The sequence below is a fragment of the Macaca fascicularis genome, chromosome 1 (genome assembly GCF_037993035.2).
Source record: "Macaca fascicularis isolate 582-1 chromosome 1, T2T-MFA8v1.1".
Lineage (NCBI taxonomy): Eukaryota > Metazoa > Chordata > Mammalia > Primates > Cercopithecidae > Macaca > Macaca fascicularis.
In genome coordinates this window covers 209,568,733-209,585,291 of record NC_088375.1, presented here as the reverse complement: position 1 = coordinate 209,585,291, position 16,559 = coordinate 209,568,733, and the positions used below count along the sequence as shown (strand labels likewise).

Below are 16,559 nucleotides of genomic sequence, written 5' to 3'. Positions count from 1 at the left end.
AGACAGACACCCATATGCTTAGCAAGCCCCCATTGTAGGCCTGGAGTGGTGCCCGCCCCTCCTGATGTGGAGGAGGCAGGATGGTGCCATCAGGCAGAGGCACTAGGAGTGGCCTGAGACACAGACCCAAGGAGGAGCCAGCAGGGTGGTCCAGGCCCGCACCTGCTGTCTCTAAGAGCAGAGAAACTTCTGCCCGGCTCAGGGAGTCTGGGGCGACTCCACGTGGGAAGGTCCTGCTGGGCCATGGATATCCAGCCAGTGGTTTCCTCCTGTGGCGATGTTCTGTGAGCGTGGCAGTCAGTCCTAGTCCCACTTGGTCACCCCAGGCAGCAGAGACCCTGTGCCATCCCTGCATCCACTGCCTGAGAAAGATTGGGAGGAAGCATGTTCTGAACGCTGCTTTATTGCAATAAGTTTGTGGATTCAGCTCATTACATTTAATTAGAATTATTTAATTAGAATCTTAATAAAAGAGTAGAGCAGGAAGGAGGCTGATGAACGGAGGTGAGGGGAGCTTTGCTGAGCATGAGGAGCAGACCCAGCTGGGAGGTGGAGTGGGGGAGGGCTGCCAGGATGAAGGCCTGGATGTCTAGGCAGAAGGGACGTGCCAAGACCACCAGGGCCTGGGCTGGGCTTTCCTTGACCTGTTCCTTACCAGGTGGCCCTGTGGGCAGGTCCTGGGCTGGTTTCCTGTCCTCAAGGAACTCAGGGTTCATGCAGACAGTTACCACGCCCAGTGCAGGAGGCAGAGTCACGTGCCAGCCAGAGATGGGCGTCGAGCCTGGCGTGCGGTTAGAAAAGCTTTCTAGAGCAGGGAGGCCTGCGGTGAGACCTCACTGTGTTGAAGTTCGACGAGGAGGGGAAGGGCTCCAAGCAGGTGTGAGGGAAGGTGGAACGTTTGAGGCACCTGGCGGGGACAAGACAGGGTGCAGGGCAGAGGCCTGGCGCCGGGTGGCTGGCTCACGTCCCGGTATCACCATGAGTTGGCTCTGGCAAGTGACCTGGGCAGGTTATGCCCCCCTCGGAGCCTCGTCTTCCTCATCTGTAAATGGGGGTGATGGTGAGGCTCTTGCGTGGATGAGAGGAGCTGCAGAGAGCACTTGGGGCAGCGCCTGGCATGCGTCAGTGTGTGTGCACGAGCTGTTGGGACTGTTGTTAGGATTGTCACAGTGGAGGTCTCCAGCAGGTCATCAGTTACATAAGTCAGGAGCTCAGGGGGCTCTGGGCTGGGGACGTAGCTGTGTCATCGGTGAAGCAGCAGGTGTGGGTGAGCCCCCCCACCTCCATTTCCTCTTTCCTCATTCCCTAAAAAAAAACAGTTTTGTTCAGAGATCTGACCCCAACAGGGCTCTTGCACTTCAGGGAACACTGGGAGAGTTATTTCCTCTCTCTCTGTCCCTCTCTCTTGAGCACACAAAGAAGCGCGTGACCATCAACTAAAGACAAAAAATCAAGCTTTTAAATAATTAAAATTAGTTTTATACAGAAGTCTTGCTGATGACTATAGACAGAGGCTTATGGCCCACAAGCAACCCTCCAGAGAGGGTTTGTCAGACGACTACGGCACAGCATTTGAGCCCACTGCTGATATGCAGCTGGTGGAGGTTCAGTAGTGCAAAATCACATCGAAGTTTGGGTGCAGGAACCCATCTGGTGACAGATTACAGAGGCATCATCGCTAACCCCATTAGATTAGACATCATTACCTTATGTGCAGGAAAAGGCAAGGACTAGGGTTGTTTATCTTTCTTTTTTTTTCTTTTTCTTAAGACAAGGTCTCACCCTGTCGCCCAGGCTGGCGTGCAGTGCGGTGTTGTGATCATGGCTCACTGCAGCCTCAACCTCCCTGGCTCCAGCGATCCTTCCACCTCAGCCCGTTAAGTAGCTGGGACTACAGGCACACATGCCATTGCACCTGGCTAATTTATATATTTTTTGTAGAGACAGGGTTTCACCATGTTGCCCAGGCTGGTCTCAGACTCCTGGGTTCAATCAGTCCACCCACCTTGGCCTCTCAAAGTGCTGGGATGACAGGTGTGAGCCACTGTGCCTGGTGTGTGGCCATTTATCTTTTTTTTTTTTTTTTGAGACGGAGTCTTGCTCTGTCGCCCAGGCTGGACTGCAGTGGCGCCATCTTTTGGCTGTCTGCAAGCTCCGCCTCTCAGATTCACGCCATTCTCCTGCCTCAGCCTCCCGAGTAGCTGGGACCACAGGCGCCCGCCACCACGCCTGGCTAATTTTTTTTTTATTTTTAGTAGAGACAGGGTTTCACCGTGTTAGACAGGATGGTCTCGATCTCCTGACCTCAGGTGATCTACCTGCTTCGGCCTCCCAAAGTGTTGGGATTACAGGCGTGAGCCACCGCCCCGGTCTCGTTTATCTTTTAAAGAATATAGTGACTCAGGCAAGAGACGTAGGGGGTTTGTGTTTAAAGCATCTTCCTGGATTGCTGCACGTTGTCACAGAATCAGGGGCTTGTGAAATGATGCTGGCATGCAGAAATGAGAAACATGGCTTCTTAAATTCGTTACTTTGTCTTACATGACCCATGCTACCCCTTCAGAGGACCAGATCTGGGAAGAAGCTAGCAGTATGCAGTATGCCACCTCTCCATGTGTTGTTTAAAACCTTGATTTGTAGTGTTTGTCTATTTCCTAGTATAAATATGGCCAATGTCAAGCTACCAACATGACATCGCTTAACCTGGAGTTAAGATGCACACAGTCTGTTCTTGCAAGCCAGGAAGAGTCGGCTCCAGCACCCCACTCGGTGAGGCCAGCCCTGAGAACAGCAGAGCTGGGAGCGAAAAGCACCTGCACACAGATCTGCACCACGGATCTGCCTCCGTGGGCAGCTTTCTGTTACTCGGGGCCAAACGCATCCCACACCCTGGAGGACTGCAGGGCAAGAAGAGAAGAAAACCCAGGAGCAGCCCAGAGGAACGGACAGGATTTGTGCAGCAGGCAGAGGAAGAGGAGGCCGTGAGCTCAGCTGCCACAGTAATGTGGTGATGCCAAGGGTCAGATTTTACATTTGTTTTTTCACAGACTTAATCCTGCTGCCATAAAAGATAAGAGAATTTTTTTTCAGCACAGTTATAGAAAGTTCCTAGGCTCCAGTCTATGCCTTGAGCCAAGAATTTAGGGATTTAAGCTTGTTATTCTTTTTCCTTGAATTGCCCAGTGCCACAGAAGCAGCTACCCCATCTCTGAAATCTTCATGCCATTCATGTGTTCAATAGCAGTGTCGACTCAGACCCTCAAAGCTCTACCTTCGATGGCGCTTTTTTCCCAGATGGCCACAGGCCATAATTTAATTAATTAATATAACTTAATTAGCTGTTTCACCACTACATACCACAGCTGCTAGATTCTCATCCCTGAACACTAACTGGATTTTCCCTTCCTTCAGCTCCGACTAGACCAGATCATCATTTTCCCGAGGGTATGGAGTGTGAAACCACCCCCTCCAACCAATTTCCAAACCCGCCAGGTTTCCAAGTTGAAAACAATGGAAACTGACCCTTGCTAATTTAAGCAGAAAGGAACTTATTGGAAAGACACCAAGGAGCTCAGGCAATCGGCTGGAGAAGTGGGCTCAGAGAGAGAACAGCTGTTGAGGGAAGCTGGCAGTCAGGACGCAGGCAGGGTGCCCCTACAGATGTCTGCTTCTGTCTGTTCTGTCTGTTTTCCACAGATTCAGGGTAGGCTCCTGGTGGATGGAGTCGTTGTAATGCCTGCTTCTAGCTGACTAGGGTGAACGTCAGCTCCTGCACGGGAAGACAGAGCTGTCTCCTGTAAGGTTCACTGGGCTTGAGGCCGGGCTCGGTGGCTCCTGCCTGTAATCCCAGCACTCTGGGAGGCTAAGGAGCACCACTGCACTCCAGCCTGGGTGACAGAGTGTCTCTAAAACAAACAAACAAAACATTTTTAAAAAGGGGTTTGAATGCTGAGTGAGAAAAACAAAACAAAACCAAAAGCCAGAAAATATTTACCTAAGGCCGGGCGCGGTGGCTCACACCTGTAATCCCAGCACTTTGGGAGGCCAAGGTGGGCGGATCACGAGGTCAGGAGATCAAGACCATCCTGGCTAACACGGTGAAACCCCATCTCTACCGAAAACACAAAAAATTAGCTGGTTGTGGTGGCGGGCGCCTGTGGTCCCAGCTACTCGGGAGGCTGAGGCAGGAGAATGGTGTGAACCCGGGAGATGGAGCTTGCAGTGAGCCGAGATCGAACCACTGCACTCCAGCCTGGGAGACAGAGCGAGACTCTGTCTCAAAAAAAAAAAAGAAAATATTCACCTTGGCTAGACGTTGTGCTAACATTTTGGCTTCATTATCTCAATTTAATCTTCACAATTATTACTATTTTTGAGACAGGCTCTCACTCTGTTGCCCAGGCTGGAGTGCAGTGGCACAATCACAGCTCATTGCAGTCTTGACCTTTCTGGGATCAGGTCATCCTCCCTCCTCAGCCTCCCAAGTAGCTGGGACCACAGGTGTGAGCTGCCATACCTGGCTAACTTTTTAATTTTTTTGTAGAGATGGAGTCTCACTACGTTGCTCAGGCTGGTCTCGAACTCTTGGTCTCAAGCAGTCCTCCTGCCTTGGCCTTCCAAAGTGCTGGATTATAGGTGTGAGCCCCTGCACCTGGCCCACAATTATCTTTCAAGAGGTGTTGCTTTTATCAACCCCATTTTATAGATGGGGAACAGGTTCTGAGTTTCTTCAGTAGTAACCCCAGGCTTTGGGGTACTGTGAGAACCTGGCAGGACACCGTGAATCCTGGATGGCTCAGAACCAGGCTCTGGAGGGGCTTCCCTAAATTTAGGCCAGCCTTAGTCTGTTGGCCTTAGCAAAGGCAGGAAGAGCCTGTCTAGACTGAGTACTTCCTAATTCTAGATGTTACGCCATTGGCCTGCTTGGGGGCCAGTCCTGGACCAAGAGGGTGCCGTGCTGGGGTGGAGAGCTTCTCACCAAAAGCAAATATGGTGTGAGGAACATGTGTTCTCTGCCGGGCCTCAGCACATGGGCAGTCTGTCGTGATGCTCGCTGTAGCCAGCAGCCTGGGGTGGGGGCCCTGCTGAGTAAACTAGGAGAGCGGCTGAATTCTGAGGAGCAGAGAGGTAGATACGGGCCCCTGGCCTCTTGAGCCGGGGAGAGGAGAGAGTTTCTGAAAAAGAGAGATACCAGCCAGGGCCCAAGCACTGACACAGGAGACCCTGTGATGGCGATGGCTCAGGTCTCCCCCATCAGATCAGGAGTTCCTGAATCCGGAGTGGTCCGTTTGGGCTGGAGGCTCCTAAGGGCAGAACTCTCGCTCCTCCGACACATCGGGAGCTCCTGTGTGCAGGGCTCTGTCTCCAACTTCGGGCTGAGGCTTCTAACGGCAGCACGTCTCTTCCCTCCGACTAGGGCAGTGAAGCGCTAAGTATTCCAAGACAGCAATGTCAGGAAAGGCTGCTCAGATTTGAGGAGTGGGACCGGCAGAGCTGGATGAAACCTGACTATGCTGAAGTGGAAATGGAGACCCTGGGAGGGGCAGGGACCTGCTGAGTACCTCCCCTAGGGAGTAGCTGACCTGGACTGCATCCTGGTGCTCCTGCTGAGGGAGGAGGATTTGGGGTAAGGAGAGTAAGTGTGGCCTTAGAAATACAGCCCCCAGAGCCAGGCAGGAGCGGGCAGCCCCACAGGGCCCAGGTTCAAGTGCGAGGCTGCCAATACCGCCCCTTGGAAGCGCCTCCGTTGTTCTGTCCTGGATGTTTGAGTCCTTGGCCAGCTTCCTGGGCAATGGCCTCATCCCACTGAGACAGACAGATGTGCACAGCTGGGGGAGGGGCTTGGTGAAATCCAACCCCGCCCAGCACAGGCCTGGGCTTCCCGGGGCTGGAACTTATCTGGATTCTGGTCCAGATCTCTGCCTTGGCCCTGTTGTGCAGCCCTGGGCAGTGCTGTGGCTTCCCCTTGGGCCTCAGTTTTCTTGTCTCTCAAATAGGGGAAGCTCTTCATTCTTTCATCAGACATTGACTGCGGTGGTCCATCGTTGGCCCACTGACTCTAGTATTTGGGGGTGCATTATCTGGTTATAGGATACTTCTGCCCCTCTATTTTAAAATTTGTCTCAAAAAATTATGGTAGAATGGTCTGGGCGCGGTGGCTCATGCCTGCAATCCCAGCACTTTGGGAGGCCGAGGCTGGCAGATCTCGAGGTCAGGAGATCAAGACCATCCTGGCCAACATGGTGAAAACCCGTCTCTACTAAAAATACAAAACTTAGCCGGGCGTGGTGGCGGGCGTCTGTAGTCCCAGCTACTCGGGAGGCTGAGGGAGGAGAACCGCTTGAACCCGGGAGGTGGAGGTTGCAGTGAGCCGACATTGGGCTACTGCACTCCAGCCTGGCGACAGAGCGAGATTCCATCTTAAAAAAAAAAAAAAAAATTACCATTTTCACCTTTTTAAGTGTACAGTTCAATGGCATTACATACACTGACATTGTTGTACAGCCTTCCCCGCTATCTCCAGAACTTTTTCATCACCTTAAACTTGAATCCCCCTCCTTTTAAAAATAACAGCTTTGTTGTGATATTATTCACATATTATACAACTCATTTAAAGTGTACAACGAGCTGGGCACGATGGCTCACGTCTGTAATCCCAGCACTTTGGGAGGCCGAGGTGGGAGGATTACCTGAGGTCAGAAGTTCGAGACCAGCCTGGGCAACATGGTGAAACCCTGTGTCTACTAAAACTACCAAACTTAGCCAGGCGTGGTGATGCACACCTGTAGTCCCAGCTACTTGGGAGGCTGAGGCAGGAGAATCACTTGAACCTGGGAGGCGGAGGTTACAGTGAGCCGAGATCACACCACTGTACTCCAGCTTGGGGGACAGAGTGAGACTCTGTCTCAAAAAAAAAAAGAAAAAGTCCATTCCACTCTCTTTTTGTTTGCATGGTTTCTGAGAAGTTGGATATAATTCTCTTTGCTCCTCTGTAGGTAAGGTGTTTTTTTCCTTTGGCTTTTGTGGGGATTTTTTTTTTTTTTTTTGGTAGAATCTCACTCTGTGTCCCAGGCTGAAGTGCAATGGAGTCATCTCAGCTCACTGCAACCTGCATCTCCCAGGTTCAAGTGATTCTTGTGCCTCAGCCTTCCAAATAGCTGGGATCACAGGCACCCACCAACATGCCTGGGTAATTTTTTATACTTTTTTAGTAGAGACAGGTTTTCACCATGTTGGCCAGGCTGGTCTCAAACTTCTGACCTCAAGTGATCTGCCCACCTCAGCCTCCCAAAGTGCTGGGATTACAGTCGTGAGCCACCGCGCCCAGCTTTTTTTGGGATTTAAAAAAATCTTTGATATTCTGTTGTTTACAAACAATATGCTAGGTGTAGATTTGTTATTGTTGTTGTATTTATCCTGCTTGGTATTCTCTGAGCTTTCTGGATCTGTGGTTTGATGCTTGACATAAATTTGGAAAAATTCTGTTGTCATTGTTTCAAATATTCTTCCGTTCCTTTCTCTTTGTCTTCTCTTTCTGGTATGCCCATTATATGTAAGTTACACCTTTTGTAGCTTCCCATCCCCATCCATTATAAACCCCTATGCCACCCTCCACCATGTCTCTACACTCCCGACTCCCCCAGCCTTAGGCAACCACTAATCTGCTTTCTGTCTCTACGAATTTGCCTGTTCTGGACATTTCATATAAATGGATTCATATGACCTGTATGATCTTTTGTCTGGCTTCTTTTGCTTTGTGGGATGTTTTCGAGGTTCATCATGTTGTAGCACATGCCAGTGCTTCGTTCCTCCCTATTTTTAACATCTGGCTTCTCCGGCACAGGGACTGAGAGAACAGGGGCTCAACAGGCAATATCTCCTTCTTCATCCACCCGGACCGTGCTCCTGTCTGTGGGTCGAGCCTGTCAGCAGCCAATGTCCTCTGCATGGCAGGTGTCTGAACGCTGGCTCTGTGGGAGCCTGTGTGTGCTCTTTGGAGGTCCTGTGGGAGCCTCAGCCTCCACAGTCACCTGATGTGGTTATCTGGCTTCTTGATAACCTATTCCAATGCCCCCCCAACCCCCTGCCCTTGCCTGCAGCAGTCCGCCCCATGGTTCCTGTTGCTGGGGCCCCTTGTGTGGTGGGTGTCTTCTTGGTTGGGTCCCAAAAGATGGTACAAGTTCAGCTCTTTTTTCTGTGTTCTCTGCTGGCCTCAGCAAATGGCAAGCATGCAGACTGTCTTACTGCCAGCCCCTTCCACCCTGCCATTTCTCTCCACTACTGTCTTCCCCTGCTCAGAAGGCCCAGGGACAGAACAAGTTGGCCACACCAGCAAAGGTCCCCAGGAGGGAGATACCAGTCTTGCCTCTCAGCAGGGGCCTTCCCACCTCCATAATAACGTGTGATTTTCTTGGTGCCTCTCCCACTGGGCTTGGTTGAGAGGGGTCTCGGGTGGTGGGGAAGAGGAGAGAAAATCCACAGCTTCCATATGAAACTGAAGCTTCATATCCCTGAAGAATCCCTTCCCCCATATAAATCTAGAAGTAGAGGGATGGGAGGGCCAGTCTTGCCTTCTCAGCAAGCCCTAGAGGGAGCATCTGGACCTATTTGTTGGGGCCTGTCTTCAGGATTTGGGGTGTTCTGCAATACTTCACCCTGGCTCTGCACCCCAGTTGTCAGTTTTGGGGCGAATGGAAAAGCTCCTGCTGCTATCCTGTTCCACATAAAACCCCAGCCTCATGTTACAGTCCTGGCAACTGCGACAAAGGGCAGGGCAGAGAATGTTCTGATCTCATCTGGGGGCACTCTGAGGAAGTGACTTTTGGAGGTCAGACCAGGTCAAAAGAATGGCATGTCCCAAGATCCTGAAACAGGAAGGAGTGTGGCACTTGGGGAGATGGGAAGACCGGTGAGTGTGGGGTGGTGAGACCGAGGACAGAGCGGTGAGAGTTGAGGCTGGCAGTGGCGCAGTGGCAACAGCAACATTTATAGATCATTTCTGTTTATGCATTTCTTATTTAATAATCCAAAAGAGGAAGTAGCTCTGATTATCTCTCTTTTGTACACGGAGGTTCGAATCTTGCTCAGAGAAGTGAGGCAATTCACCTGACAGCATGCAGCAGGTGTGTGGGGAAGCTGGGGTTTTAACCTGGGTCCAGAGCTGGAGCTGGCCTCTGGGCCTATTCGACTCTCCTGTGCTCCGAGATCCTAGCAGACCCGAGGAGGGGGCAGTCTGTCCCGCCCCTAACCACCCACCCCTTCTTCTTTTCTACTGCCTACTCCTAGGAGCCTGCATGAGGGGCTGGGGTGGACATGAACAGGTCAGCCTCTGAGACAAAGGAGGCCTGATTGACAAGAGAAGTAAGGCCTTTGCTGTCAGCAGGCCTGGGTTTTAGTCCCCACACTGCCCCCCACTGGGCTGTGCGACCCTCGGTCAGGTTCTTCCTTTTTCTCTGATTGTGAGTTTCTTCATTTGTCAAATACCCACCCTCCTTCAGTGTCATTTATTCCCATTTTACAGATGGCCCAGAGAAGGGAAGCAAGACAGTGGCACCCAGGAGCCCAGCACCAAGCCCAGGGCTGTCTCCCCTATACCTGGCCATCATCTTTCCAGGGGTCTGGGCAATGCCAGTCCAAGGGGCCAACTTGTAGACAAGGCGGATGGTTTTTGTGGAGGCCCAGACTTCTGAAGACAGGTGGCTGAGGAGCTCTCGTGATAGGAGAATGGGAATGGCCAAGCCAAAGGAGAGAAAGAGTGACCAAGGACTGGTATTCAGATTGGGTGGCCCGGGGCTCTCATGGTGGGCTGGCTGGAGAGTTGCAGCCTGAGCCCCTCCCTGTCCCTGCACTCATCTCCGGGCCTGCCTGAGAGCTGATTGTGCTGCAGCTGCATCTGATCTGGGCGGACTGGTCCCTGCAGATACCAGCGTCCATCAGGGCCACAGCACTTCCCAGGGCCATATACCTAGATCTCTGTTTCCCACGTGTGTGTGCGCGCATGCGCATGTGTGTGTGCCTGTGTGTGCGTGTGTGTTTTGGGTCGGGGAGGGGATGAGTTAGGAGGTCTGGAGCACAGCACTGCAGCAGGGGTGGGGGCTCTGTTGACGTGTGTCTTTACCCTCATTGGGCTTCTCCTGCCTCACTCCCACTCTGGGCACAGGGCACACTCCAGGCCTGAGCAGATGGGGGCCCTGACCAGGGATGCCTGAGCCCTGATAGTCCTCAATCCACTCTCAGACGCAGATTCACATATCTGAGTTCCAGCCTGAGCTGAACCCTGACTCTAGTTCTAAGTTGAGACCCGAAGTTGACCCGAGAGTGAGCTTGACCCCCGCTCCGACGGAGCCCTAATCCTGGTTCCAGGGTGGATCCTCAATCTGGTTCCAGGCTGAGCCCTGAACTTGCTCTAAAACTGAGCCCTCATCTTTTAGACAATTATTTGAACTCTGTTCCAGGCTGGACCCTTACTATACACTAAACTCTAATCCTGGCCCCTAACTAAACCTTGACTCTGATCAGAAATTCTGTAATGATTCACTTCTATTTACTTTTTTTTTTTTTGAGACGGAGTCTCGCTCTGTCACCCAGGCTGGAGTGCAGTGGCCCAGTCTTGGCTCACTGCAAGCTCCGCCTCCCGGGTTCACGCCATTCTCCTGCCTCAGCCTCCCAAGTAGCTGGGACTACAGGCACCTGCCACCACGCCCGGCTAATTTTTTGTATTTTTAGTAGAGACGGGGTTTCGAGCCAGGATGGTCTCGATCTCCTGACCTCGTGATCTGCCAGCCTCGGCCTCCCAAAGTGCTGAGATTATAGGCGTGAGCCACCGCGCCCAGCCTTTTTTTTTTTTTTTTTTTTTTTTTGACAGAGTCTCACTCTGTCGCCCAGGCTGGAGTGCAGTGGTGTGATCTTGACTTGCTGCAGCTCCAGCCTCCGGGGTTCAAGCTATCCTCCTGCCTCATCCTTCCAAGTAGCTGGGACCACAGGCATGCACCACCATGCCCTGCTTTTATTTTTTATTTTGTAGAGACAGGGTCTTACCATGTTGCCTGGGCTGGTCCTGAACTCCTGGCCTCAAGTGGTCTTTCTGCCTCAGCTTCCCATAGTGTTGGTATTACAGGTGTGAGCCACTGCATCCAGCCATGAGTCACTTTTAATTTCAGTCCTGACCTCCATCCCTAGCTGATCTGTGCCTGTGACCACAGTCTAACCCCTAATTTCCAAACAACCAACCAACCGTTAACCTCAAACCTAGCCCAAATGGGAGCCCAAGATCCCTTCCCATGGCAGGACTTGTGCTCGAACCAGAAGGAAAGTTAGTGTTTCACCGAGCAGAGCCGTGCAAACTGTGCACAGAGGCATGGAGTGGGAATGTGGAGAATGGAAATGGCCAACGCAGAGAAAAGAAAGAGTGACCAAGAACTGTTATCCACAGTGGGAACGGGTGCGGTGGGAGGACTCTGGATGCAGTCACAGCTGGGGTTCAAATCTAGGCTCCGCCGTGTGTCAGTAACCTTAGTTTGGATGGGTCAAGTGGCCTCACAGAGGTTCTGTGTTTCCATCGTAAAGTGGGTCCGCCCTGCTTTTCTCTTGGGTCATGGAGCTCCTTGAGAGTGTCATTTCCATCTTGCCTTTAGGTCCTGTGTGCTCTCACCGCTGCCTGGACCACTCCTCTTTCCATGCCCACTTCTGCAGCTGCAAGATGAAGTGTTCCTTCCTCTAAGAAGTCTTCCTGGGCTGCGTGTGGTGGCTCACGCCTGTAATCCCAACACTTTGGGAGGCCAAGGCAGGGGGATCACCTGAGGTCGGGAGTTCGAGACCAGCCTGACCAATATGGCAAAACCCCTTCTCTACTAAAAATATCAAAATCAGCCAGACGTGGTGGCACATACCTGTAGTTTCAGCTACTCAGGAGGCTGAGGCAGGAGAATTGCTTGAACCTGGCAGGTGGAGATTGCAGTGGGCCGAGATCATACCACTGTACTCCAGACTGGGCAACACAGCAAGACTCCATCTCAAAAAGAAATAAATATATCAAGGGCTGGGAGTGAGCAACACTAAGGAGTATGCTTGTCAAGTGTGATGGTTGATTTTATGTATCAACTTGACTGGGGTAAGGGTTGCCCAGATAGCTGGTAAACCCACTATCATTATGGGTGTGTCTGTGAGGGCGTTTCTAGAAGAGATTCAAATTTGAATCCACAGACTAAGTAAAGAAGATCCACTCACACCAATGTGGGTGGGCACCATCCAGTCTCTCATAGAATGAAAGAATGGAGGAATAATATATAGAATAAAATGCTGGAGGAAGGGTAAATTCTCCCTCTCTCTCTGCTTTAGCTGGGGCATCCAACTTCTCCTGCCCTCCAGCATTGAAGCTCTTGGTTTTTGAGTCTTCAGATTTGGGCTGAATTACACCAAGGCTTTCCTGGCTGTCCAGTTGGCAAATGGCAGATCATGGAACTTCTTGGCCTCCATAATTGTGTGGGCCAACTCCCATAATAAATACCCTCTTACAGGCCGGGAGCGGTGGCTTACACCTGTAATCCCAGCACTTTGGGAGGCCGAGGCGAGCGGATCACGAGGTCAAGAGATCGAGACCATCCCGGCCAACGTGGTGAAACCCTGTCTCTATTAAAAACACAAAAAAATGGCCGGGCGCGGTGGCTCAAGCCTGTAATCCCAGCACTTTGGGAGGCCGAGACGGGCGGATCACAAGGTCAGGAGATCGAGACCATCCTGGCTAACACGGCGAAACCCCGTCTCTACTAAAAACACAAAAAATTAGCCGGGCGAGGTGGCGGCGCCTGTGGTCCCAGCTACTTGGGAGGCTGAGGCAGGAGAATGGCGTGAACCCGGGAGGCGGAGCTTGCAGTGAGCTGAGATCTGGCCACTGCACTCCAGCCTGGGCGACAGAGCGAGACTCCGTCTCAAAAAAAAAAAAAAAAAAAAAAAAAAAACCACAAAAAAATTAGCTGGGCATGGTGGTACGAGCCTGTAGTCCCAGCTACTTGGGAGGCTGAGGCAGGAGAATCACTTGAACCCAGGAGGCGGAGGTTGCAGTGAGCCAAGATTGCACCACTGCACTCCAGCCTGATGAAAGAAGGAGACTCCATTCCTAATTAAATAAATACCCTGTTATATGTATATCTCTCTATATCCTATTTGTTCTGTTTCTCCAGAGATCCTGACTAATACACCAAGGCCCAGGGCTGCATGCCGAGGACTCAGGAAGTCTCTTGAAGAATCCTCTGCACACAAGAGCGCTGCTATCCGCCAAAGCTGATGTCAGCTATTCCCTGCAGCCTGGCCTGGTCCAGCGGAGACAGCTCTGCTAAACTACCAAAGGCAGGAAGAAAATGAGCCACCAGGGGCCTCCACACTTGTCTCTCATAAAAGATATATGCTCCACAAGGGCAGGGTTGAGTCTGTCTTGTTCCCTGCTCAATAATTGTGTGCTATGGATAAATAAATGAATGGATCAAGAGATAAGGATGGAATAGCAATTTACAAACCCTAAGCATTGTGCAAGGCAGGGCATAATTGGGTAGGAATGCTTCTTCTAGAAGTTATTCCTTAGGAAAGGCCAAACAAAAAGTCTATTAATAGACCCGATTAATAAACATCAGCCAAGGTAAATGTTAACAGGAAGTATTTCTGCAAACGTTGGCAGTCTCTTAGGCTGGGCTCAGAGTAGGCTGGCGTGCTGACTGGCATGCTGGCGAAGAAGGCTTCCTCCTTCCTGTTTGCTCAGAACATGTTCTCAGGCCTAGGGAAGCCTCCTTCTTGAATTCCAGAATGAGTGCCACAGTCCCAGGCTTGCTGCATCCTGGAAGCTCACTCTACTTCAGTATGCAGTGAGACCCAGGTACGCAGGGACGCAGTGTGCGGTCAGAACCAGGTGCGCAGGGACGCAGTGTGCGGTCAGACCCAGGTGCGCAGGGACGCAGTGTGCGGTCAGACCCAGGTGCGCAGGGACGCAGTGTGCGGTCAGACCCAGGTGTGCAGGGACGCAGTGTGCGGTCAGACCCAGGTGTGCAGGGATGCAGTGTGCGGTCAGACCCAGATACCCAGGGATGCAGTGTGCGGTCAGACCCAGGTGTGCAGGGACGCAGTGTGCGGTCAGACCCAGGTGTGCAGGGATGCAGTGTGCGGTCAGACCCAGATACCCAGGGATGCAGTGTGCGGTCAGACCCAGGTGTGCAGGGACGCAGTGTGCGGTCAGGCCCAGATACCCAGGGATGCAGTGTGCGGTCAGACCCAGGTGTGCAGGGATGCAGTGTGCGGTCAGACCCAGGTGTGCAGGGATGCAGTGTGCGGTCAGACCCAGGTGTGCAGGGATGCAGTGTGCGGTCAGACCCAGATACCCAGGGATGCAGTGTGCGGTCAGACCTAGGTGTGCAGGGATGCAGTGTGCGGTCAAATCCAGGTATGCAGGGATGCGGTGTGCGGTCAGACCCAGGTGTGCAGGGATGCAGTGTGCGGTCAGACCCAGGTGTGCAGGGGTGCAGTGTGCGGTCAGACCCAGGTATGCAGGGATGCAGTGTGCGGTCAGACCCAGGTGTGCAGGGGTGCAGTGTGTGGTTCGACCCAGTTAGGTGGTCCTTAAACACGCCATGCTGGTTTGCCTCTGGGGGCTTCACCTGTGCTCTTCCATTGTTCCTCTTTTCCTCACTTCCTTCAGGTTTCTGTACAAATGTCACCTCCTCAGAGAAGCCTCATCTGACCCCACTCAAAATTAGCAGCCACAAAGAGGTATAATATACTGAGAAAAGTTTAAAAATAAAAATAAAATAGCAGCTGTTGTTGCCATCATTATCCTTAAAAAAAAATCTCCTAACCCTGTTTTAATTTTTAATTTTTTTTTGAAATGGAGTCTCCCTCTGTCTCCAAGGCTGGAGTGCAGTGGCGTAGTCTCACCTCACTGAAATCTCAGCCTCCCAGGTTCTCGGCTCAAGCAATTCTCCTGTCTCAGCTTCCTGAGTTGCTGGGATTTACAGGCATGCACCACCATGCCCGGCTAATTTTTCAATTTTTAGTAGAGACAGATTTTCGCCATGTTGGCCAGGCTGGTCTTGAACTCCTGACCTCAGGTGATCTGCTCGCCTTGGCCTCCCAAGATTCTGGGATTACAGGCGTGAGCCACCGCGCCCTGCCTTAATTTCTCGAAAGGGTTTATTAGAAGTTGAAATTGTCTATAAGATACATTTGTTTTTATTAATTTTATCTGATTCCCTTTTCATTCTAGAGGGGAAGTTGGACAAAACACATTTTTTTTCTTTTTGTTCTTTTTTTTTTTTTTTTTTTTTTTGAGATGGAGTCTCACTCTGTCTCCCAGACTAGAGTGCAGTGGTGTGATCTTGGCTCACTGCAGCCTCCACCTCCCTGGTTCAACCAATTCCCTTGCCTTAGCCTCCCGAGTAGCTGGGATTACAGGAGCTCACCACCACACATGGCTATTTTTTTTTTGATTTTTAGTAGAGATGGAGTTTCACCATGTTGGACAGACTGGTCTCGAACTCCTGACCTGAGGCAATCCACCCACCTTGGCCTCCCAAAGTACTGGGATAACAGGCATGAGCCACCGCTCCTGGCCTTTTCTTTTTGACAGAGTCTTGCTCTGTTGCCCAGGCTGGAGTGCAGTGGCATGATCTTGCTCCTGTAACCTCCACCTCTGGGTCTCAAGCTTCCTCCTACCTCAGCCTCCTGAATAGCTGGGACTACAGGCATGCCACCATGCCTGGCTAATTTTTGTATTTTTTGTAGAGATGGGGTTTCGCCATGTTGCCCAGGCTGATCTTGAACTTCTGAATTTAAGTAATCTGTCCACCTCGGCCTCCTGAACTGCTGGGATCACAGGTGGGAACCACCGTACCTGGCCATTTTTCTTTTTTTTCTTGAGATGGAGTCTTGCTCTGTCACCCAGGCTGGAGTGCAGTGGCATGATCTCAGCTCACTGTAACCTGCACCTCCCGGGGTCAAGCGATTCTCCTGCCTCAGCCTCTCGAGTAGCTGGGACTACAGGCGTCCACCGCAACACCCAGCTATTTTTTTCCCTATATTTTTAGTAGAGAGAGGTTTCACCGTGTTAGCCAGGACAGTCTGATCTCCTGACCTCGTGATCTGTCCACCTTGGCCTCCCAAAGTGCTGGGATTACAGGTGTGAGCCACCGCACCTGGCCCATTTTTCGTTTTTTTTAAATAAGTAAGTTTGTCCAGTTTACTGCTCTGTCTCCAGCACCTAGAACAGTGCCCGGCACCTAAGCAGGCATTTGGTAAAACTGTGCCAAATGAGCGATGAGGACAGAGTCCTAGTCCTTCACCAGCCCCCTCTCAGCAGTGCAGGCACCTGGCCCGGCTGTGTCTCCCGCACGGGCCAGCGGGCAGTGTGATGGAGGCAGTGCAGGATGCCGTGCGAGACCGAGGAAGGACTTGCAGCCCTGCTGGGAGGATGAGGCAAGGCTTCTTGAATGATGCCACATCTAAACTGAGATCCCAGGGCTGAGTAGGAATTCACTTAAAGAGGAGGAGAGAGGGCCGGGCGTGGTGGCTCATGCCTGTCA

At 51.7% G+C, this 16,559-nt stretch overlaps 1 protein-coding gene across 1 annotated transcript in view; it reads left to right on the top strand.

Moving 5' to 3' along the window:
* Nucleotides 1–13,635, top strand: part of LDLRAP1 (low density lipoprotein receptor adaptor protein 1) — a 46,657-nt gene extending 33,022 nt beyond the window's left edge. The window contains exon 5 of the mRNA XM_074016519.1: nt 13,179–13,635. Within this exon, the coding sequence (XP_073872620.1) occupies nt 13,179–13,187 (9 nt within the window). The 3' untranslated portion in view covers nt 13,188–13,635. The remainder of the gene's footprint in view (nt 1–13,178) is intronic.
* Nucleotides 13,636–16,559: the final 2,924 nt, after the last annotated feature.